Raw genomic sequence first — 8,809 nt, forward strand, 5'->3', positions numbered from 1 at the left:
GTGGCTAGTTTATACTTGGTTGAGCCAACAAATCAGGGTCTGTTGATTTAGTTTCATATCTTCTTGGTGCTTGCGTGAGACAGCCATGCCAGCTATGTGGTAATGAACACAGTCAGGCTGGATGAATTATTTTCCTACGAGGGGAATAAAGTTTAAAAAAAAAGAGGGGAGGAGGAACTGGTTCAGGTAAAGGTTATGATTTAATTTCCTTTGTTTTATCCATTGCTTTTTAAAATAATATAGGCTTTGCTTGTGACTGAAATTTCATTCTCATTTCACTTCTTAAATGAGCATTTAACTTTTCTCATTCTAAGAGGCCAGTATAGGAACAGTAGAGACAAAGGACAAGGCAGGTACTTGGTGTGACAAAGAGTGTCCTTGAAGAAGACAATTCTCCATCATAGTGCTCTATGGAAAGTGGAATGACAGTCAGGGAACCATTTTTAGGTTATATCACTCTATAAAGATTACAAAGCAAAGTAGCTTGTGTTTTAGTGGGTACCAACAACAAGGTACTTCTTGAAGCTGCAGACCCTTTTAAGAAAAAATACTCATGACACCTAGGTCAATGGGGACATATCTTTTCCCTTCGTAAAGAAAAATTGTTTTCCCTTCTCTTCATCTTCCTGCACCTCATTGCCATCAGCACCATTGCCATCAGACCTAGGAGAAAATGTAGTGAATAATTACAGACGAAGAAGCTTTTGAAAATTTCAAAAACTTTCAGAGCCCTGTGAGGTTAGCAAGAGTGGTAGCATTATTTTCTTAGTTTTGCATGTAAGATAAAGAATTAGGGCAAAGATACAGGCATTTGAAGTGACATGCTCAAAGTCCTGAATGAAGCTAACAGTGATAGCGGGATTACCACCCAGGCCAACTGCTCTTCAAATGCCCTCCAGCCACTTTTTGGGTAATCGTCAATGTCAACATCACCCAACAACACTTCTCACACACACATTAGTGGAATTAGTTTAACCAAATAGTTTGATCACTATCTTGCTGAGAAGGCAGTAGTTGGGAAATAGACATTTTTATTGGGCTGGAATGGAAAGAACCAGAAGACTTGGGGGAAGGAAGCAATAGGGGAAAGACAATGTGTTTATCAACTTTTTTTTTTAATTTCAAAAGTAATGAATGCTTAAGGCAACAAGTAATATAATCCAAAAATATATAGAGTTTTAAAAGTGAATAATATCTGCTCCCTCCCTCCTATACTAGCCAGTATTAACGGCCTGGTGCATATCTTTTGGGTCTTTTTAAAGCCACAGAAGTAATATAATGAGAATGGTGGGAGTGAGGCAGGAAGGAAAGAATTAAGGTTCAGTAAAATGGGTGGGAAAGCCATGCCTACCAACTTGCTCTCAGCCTTAGCCTGAGGCTATAATCAGGATGCTGAATTCTCCTCTGGAAGGCTGAGATTTCAGTTTCCCCTAGGTCTGCCTCACTGCCCCAGTTGTCTTAGTTTAGGCTCATGAAATCCATACTCTCCATTTGAGATCATTTTCTCCCCATCTAATCTCTGCTCTCCCACCCCCCCATTTGCACCCCCATTCTACACACACCCACCTATGACTGCCCCATAGCAACCCATGAAGACAGAAAGACAAACGACAGAAGATGGTCCTCTTGCTGCTATCAAGACAACCATCTTCCTGAAATCAGAATGGCCACAAAAGTGGGATGGATGGATGGCTACTCACTGAGTTTGCAGACCAAATGCCTCCAGAGATGTTTTAGGTCCTGATGGAACCTAGTAATTTGACATTGCTGCTAAGTCCTAAAGGTCAGCTTGAAGTTGTTGGTCATTGGAGTTCACTTTTGGAGAAGTTAATGGCAGTCTAGGATACGGGCCAGTTTCAGGCTGGGCAGCCATATTCCTGCCTGCTCTCTACCCTGCCCCCTCGCACGTTTGAACAGTTTGCCTCCCCAGTGAAGCTTCTGCATATAAATCCAGCCAGAGCAAGAGCTGCCCTCTTGTAAAACACCTTTCAGAATCCAGCCCATCTCCCAGTCTTGGGCAACCACCGGAAGCTGTGGTTCTTACATAGCAGGTTAGTCAAGAATGGGGTCAGGGCAGTGGAGTAAGTTGTGAACTGATGACAATATCCTGGGAAACCCTTAAGCCTGGATGGAGGGAAGTTGCCAGCTAAGACTGATATTGACTTTAGGGGGACAGAAGTGATGACATGCCCCCAGAACTTCACCTTTCTGTCAGTTAAACTCACACTATTCTTACTGGCATATAGTTGGTGCCAGAACAGGACAAGTCAATGCCCTCTGAGATGTGCTGTGCTGGACTGTCCTTCCAGAGTAAATCTGAGTATTAAGGAGGGAGACTTTTCATAGTGATCCAAGAAGTTCCAGAGTAATACGTATCTCACACACCGGAGCACGGCAAAAGAGCTACAGGAGCAGCGGTTGACACAGTCTTCCACGTCTCCCTTCTCTTTGATTTGAATGAAATCTGGAGGCTTGTTTTAACAGTGTTGTAACTTTGTTTATTTATTTAGTGCTTTCTGTGTGCCAGACTCTGTGCCAGCACTTTACAGACATTATCTCATTTAATCCCATCAACCTGGATAAAAAGCTCACATGACGTCAAAGACAGGTTCATTAGACCCTAGCTTTGCAAATTTGGGTGAATGCTTTGCAAGAATTAAACTATTCTTCTTATTTTAAAATTGGTTATTTATTCCAGCCTCTACTCTAAAAACCTGGGTACTGGTTATTAGTAAAAAATATCATATTCACTGCCTTTACAACTATTGGACCGTTGAAAACCTAAGCCTTTCCAACTCTCCCAAAGTCAACCTGGAAGAACAAAGTATATGGTGAGTATAGGGATCCAGTTCAAGAAGGCAAACACGTCAAAGTGTGAATAACACACAATGATTTGTTACTTTACTTAAAAAATAATAGTAATTAGAATTATTAATCTCTAAGAGCTAAAGGCTGAGGTGAGCTAAAAAGAAACATATGACATAACCATTTTCATCATAGAGTGACTTTCAAAAAGCAAGCAAAATTACTTATTTTCTGAAAACATTGCAGATATCTAAAAGCACTTATAAACAACAGATGGTTCCCATTTAGACAACAATTTGTTTCTGGCATTTTTATTTCATATGAGAGTATAATGACATTTTTCAAACCGACTTTTGGGCATTTGTCATATAAGGTCATGGGATTGGGACCACTGGTGGTGGGACTCTTCATACTGGTACCAAGCAGAATCTTCTGCCCTCAGAAATAATCTCTTGAACCCACTTCCTTCCTTCTTGAACTCACTAACCAATGAGAGGGCAACCTGGGCAGTGTCCACACTTATGATTGTTAAGTTACCCCCCAAATGGCGTTTTAACCTGCCCCCGCCGCAGTATATGAATAAACTGAACTTGCTAAAGATCTGTACTTACCAGGCTGCTATGGTCTACGTTTCTGTTCCATATAGCCTGCAATCCAAACTCTCAAAAACTTGAACTGGCCTCTTGTGTCTCCTCTCAATCCAGATGTGTGGAGTTTTACCATACAAATGAAGTAAGGAAAGCAGAATTCAATCTGGAATAGAAACATTGTCAGTTCTATGTGCTGTGCAGAGAACTCTGACTTCCAGGGAAGTGACTAAGTAGAGGCGACTACAGTGGCATTTAATGGAGAGTGTTTCAAAAACAGGGTGGGGGAATTGAAGCGGGGGTCCAAGAAAGGCGTCTGAGCGAGGGCGGGCTGGGCCAGGGGAGGCTCGTGGGCGCAATTCACGCGCCTGGGCCTGCAGCCTCGGCACTGGGGTAGGGGTGTGCGCATGCGCGGGGTGACACCCGTGGGAAGACGTCTGAAAGCCCAGTGATCCCGAGGTGATAAAGTCAACAGGCCAGGCAGCCAAAGTGTGCGGCCGGAAACGGACCTATTTTTCACCACACACATGAGGATACCATTCCTGTTCAAATACTTACTTGGGCTTGAATTCCGAAAAGACTTATTCCTCTGTTAGGTTTACCACCTTCCCCATTCCTCTCTCTTTTTAAGGTTAGACGAGGATTTCTTTGTCATTTGTGCTGAAGGACTGATGTTTTCTTCCTTGAAATAGTAGCTGGAGCCTGAAAACGGTGGATTCAGGGACACATAGATTAAAGGTTTTTAAAATCTAAGTCGTGAAACAAACCCAAGTCACAGAGTCATATCCTCAGCTCACCACTCTGCAAACTTACCTTTTTTTTTAAAAGACAGTAATAAAATACCTGGTGAGATTTTATATCATTGAATTCTCAATTGAAGAATCATTTGGGATAATCTTTTTTTTCTTAAGATTAAATTCTTTAAGAGCAAATTAGCTTTTAATATGAGTATCATGACTCACAGCACGAAAAAGATACAGGCACATTATAGTTGTGGAAATTATTCAAGAATGAACTATTCTCAGAAACATAGAAGTGAGGCAAACCTGAGATCTTAGATAATCTATAATGGCCCTTTGGCAGGGATCTCTACTGGATTCTATTGGCCGAAAAGTATAAATAAAATGTCATGTAGTGCCTACCAGATGCCAGACACTCTTTCATAAAGTTTGGTCATTTAATCCTTAGAGTAAATCTGTGATGAAGGCATTATTAGTCCCAGTTTATAGATGGAAACACTGAGGCCGAATGATTTGTCAGAGTTGCACTGCCAAGAAAGTGCTAGAGTGTGGATGTAAAATCAGGTTTTCTGGACTCAAAATTCGGCATTCTCTTCACTACATTGCGACACTTCTTAAGCATGAATATTAAGTATTCGGTGATTGTTTTTGAAATGAGAATTGATTTAAATTTGTGCTTTCTCATATCCCACTCCAAATAAAAGCTTTAAGAATTAAATTGCAATATACCGAAAGTGTTTTCCCTAATAAAGGAGTGTGCCTTAAATCTTTTTTTAAATAAAGAGGCATATACCTAAAAAACATAGAAACAAAAATTGAAAAAAAATTTTTTTTAAGTTTGTGAATTGTCTCAAAACAAAATGAAATTGCATATTATCTGTGAATAATTAGAATGCTAGAGGAGTTTCCCAAAATGATACCCTGAACGAAATATCACTTTAAAGTATCACCAAGAATTCTAATTCAAAGTACTTTGGAGATACTTCGTCTTTTTCGTTTTCTTTAACATGTGCCCTTGAAATAAATATGCCACTGCAATAAATGTTGACCAAGACATGTTGGCTTTTCACTTATGGTTTGCTATAAAATTAAAGATAAATTCTAATGAACTGTGCAGAAATACGACCTCATAACTAGGTGGGTAATGATACACTCAACTGTAAAACATAGCCCTTAGCAAGAGCTCAAGCTTAAAGTCTGACATTTTATTCCTTTGTTCTATATGTTTTTTTTAAATTTCTTAAAGACTATTAGAGGAAGTAAATTAATATCCTTAAATATTCATTGGCTCAAAGCAGTGACCGTTTATGTTCCACTAATGTGTTTGGTTTGCTTCAAACAATACAAATAAAAAGCAGAATGTTCTGCCCTGTCAACCATAGCAATTTGCGTGCTGTCTGTGGGTGTATGTAAGTGCACATGCAAAGGGTAATTGAGAATAATTGATAACTTTTTAGAGTCAAGGTAGATTAGTTGGGTTTATGGGGAAAATATGTACAGGAAAGAAATGTCATTATGGGTATTGACAAAGCAAAATGTGGTGCCGGTGTTATGACATTTCAAACATGTATTTCAGAAGGTAGTTTAAACGGCTTAAACCAAGGCTCAAGTGTAACTAATGTATTTCTTGATGAGATTGATTCCTCAGCTGTCTCATTGCCCTGGGTCTTTACTCCTCCCACAGATTTCACAGTTTGTATATATCAGGTTTAGTCATTTATCTAGTGAAGCAGTTATCATATTCCACTATTCCATGGCTAATCATGGCATAAGCAGTTAGCACTTTTCATCTTCAAAGCTCTTAACAGCAGTTAATTAATATAAACAACCCCCTTAGGAGATAAATTAATCACACTATAACAGTTCCCATTTCACCAGTTGAGAAGCTGAGGTAAAGGGGCTAAGTAATTGGCCCAAAGCCATTGAGAAAACAGTATTTGAAGATGGTGGTGGCCCAAGGAGCTCTGAGATCTCAAACTTGAATAAAATGTTTGCTTTTCTATTTGTCTCTTGTACATCATATATAATATCATTCAACCAGTAGCTTTCTCCAGATGGCCCAATGGGAAACATGCTTGTTCTGCTACCTACACTAAGAGCACCAGCTTGATTCTCCATGGTCATAAAGAAGCCAAAGGTATCATCACCCCCAAATTCCAGTCTTCAGATAGAATGCCATCTTCTGTTTACCTGATGCTATCAAATCAGTCCACAGATCTCTATAGTCAAATCTATATAGTGATAAGTGTCTGGTCTCAGAAATCAAATGAAAATGAATGTCAAACCAATTGATCATTTGCCCACACCACCAAATGCCTGAAATTGAACGCAATTTAGACTGACTTAGCTGAATCCCTAGATGTACTGACATTCTTTAGAGTTTGGATCAAATCACATTGGATAATTTTCAATAAACAATGTATAACTAATTCAGTATGTTCGATGTGTAATTTAATGGCACGGCATGGGACTAGTAAATGGGGCACCCAAGCTGTACCTTTTCTCAGTGTACCCTGACTCACAAAATGAACTTGTTACTTTTGATTCCTTCTTCTGATAAAAATCTTAAAGTATCCCAAGCTGTTCTTTTTTTCTTTTATTGAAGTATAGTTGATTTACAATGCTGTATTAATTTCTGCTGTAACCCAAGCTGTTCTTGAGCATATATGAAACAGAATCTAGTATATGGAAACTTATTGGCAAGGTAAAAAATAAATTTGGACATTATCATATTAAAATTACTAGAACTCTTACCCATGTTTGTCAGTCTTGACTCTTTCCAGGTGTTGTTTCAACTGGAAATGTGTGAACCCCATGCTTGTTATCAGTCAATTCCTTTGTTAGACACAATCATGGTCGTCTTCTCTCTCCTTGCTTTAGAAAAGTAGGATATAGATAATGGAGATCTCACTTTAAACAAAAAAGGACAATATAGGCTTTTTTCAACATATTTTGGCCTAAAAGTAAACACTATATCCAATCTTATTAGCTCCGGAAATCCTGAAACAATATTGTTAAGAAATAAAACATTTAAAAAATCGTCCTAGGGAAACTGGGGGAAGAGTATATGGAAGCATTCTGTACTACTTCTGCACCATTTCCTAAATCTAAAATTATTCCAATGTAATCCATTTTTTTAAAAGAAAAAAGCAATAAAGAATGAGTGTGATAGACAGAAAAATGGCCCTCCAAAAGATATCCACAGCCTAATCTCTGGAATTTGTGAATACTACTTTATTTGCAGCAGGAATGCTGGGCAGGGAGCTCTTAGAAGACAAGAATAAAAATTAAGGATATTGCCCATCTTGCCTGCGCCCGCCCGGAGCCAGCAATCCTTCACGTACCCCGCATCCAGTGAGACGTGCTGCGCACCGACGGAGCGGACATGGGCAAAGCGATGGTGGCCAGACTTGGACTGGGGCTGCTGCTTCTGGCACTGCTCTTACCTACGCAGATTTATTCAAATCAAACAACTGTTGTAACGCCTTCAAGTAATTCCTCCCAGCATACCTCAGCTGCCCCCAATCCAGTGAATGCCACCACCAAGGCAAGTGACGGTACTCTGCAGTCAACAGCCAGTCTCTTCGTGATCTCGCTCTCCCTTCTACATCTCTACTGTTAAGAGACTCAGGCCAAGAAACATCTATACTTCTCATCCTCTAAACCCAATTCAGATGGCATCCAGACATCCAGTGTGACAAGGGGAAAAAAAAAACAGGTCTTCATTGAATGAATCTGCTAGTTCCACACCTTATTTTATTGACAGAAACTGTTGAGGATCCCAAATTTGATTGGTTTGAAGAGCATGTGAAGGATTTGACTAGATGACGAATGCCAATATTAAATCTGCTGGAGTTTCCTGTACAAGATGAAGAGAGACAACAACCAAAATTAGTTAAGAGATGATTTCCTTAAATGTGGCTTAAGAAGTATGGACACATAAAACTCTACCTTGAAAGTGAGAATAGATTTTATCTTACCTAGAGATAAAGAATGGGATGTGGAACAGAGATTCAGTTTTCATTTGTTAATTAAATTTATAATTATAAGGCCATAAAACAATGAGGTAAAACAAAGCTTCTGTGATTCTATTTATATGTACATTAGAAGGAACTTCCAGGTGTTACTGTAAATCCTCAATGTGTTGTTTCAGCAGTACTAATTTAATGCTGATATACTCTAGAGAAAATTTTATGTTAAGCTATCGCTGTTCTCTTGGGAGCTGAACTCTTTCTTTCCCTTGGGGTTTGGGTTTGACATTGCATTTGAATTTTTATATAGTCATTGATATGTACCAGGGCAATGATGGATTGGAATCTACCCCAAATCCAAGCATAATGAGTACATTTTGCTTATATATTTATCAACTATTCTTATTCAAAAAGAGCAGAGATTCATTTAGCTAAACAGATAACAAAGAGTAGAATTACATTGATCTCAACTAATTCAAAATGCTTTTTATTTCTGCATATGTCGGATACTTTTTACAGTTTAAAAAATGATGTTTTGAAGGTAAGATTGACAAATCTTGAAATTAAAAAGGCAAATATGTGAAGGAGCTAAATTATAAATCAAATACGTTTGGCAAGGGAAGACTGGAAGCTTGCTTACATTAAATTCAGAAAAACTTTTATACTCTTTTCTGTAAATACTTCTTTTTAAACTGAATCAGAATAG

General features: G+C 38.7%; 1 protein-coding gene across 1 annotated transcript; it reads left to right on the forward strand.

The window, feature by feature from the left end:
- Positions 1-7,517: 7,517 nt before the first annotated feature.
- LOC309961646 (signal transducer CD24-like) lies at positions 7,518-7,754 on the forward strand (the record flags this gene model as incomplete). The annotated part of the gene is made up of 1 exon (XM_082839105.1): positions 7,518-7,754. The coding sequence occupies one exon, from the start codon at positions 7,518-7,520 to the stop codon at positions 7,752-7,754; it is 237 nt and encodes a 78-aa protein (XP_082695231.1).
- Positions 7,755-8,809: the final 1,055 nt, after the last annotated feature.

This window comes from Leucopleurus acutus (genome assembly GCF_964270905.1).
Source record: "Leucopleurus acutus genome assembly, chromosome: 5".
Lineage (NCBI taxonomy): Eukaryota > Metazoa > Chordata > Mammalia > Artiodactyla > Delphinidae > Leucopleurus > Leucopleurus acutus.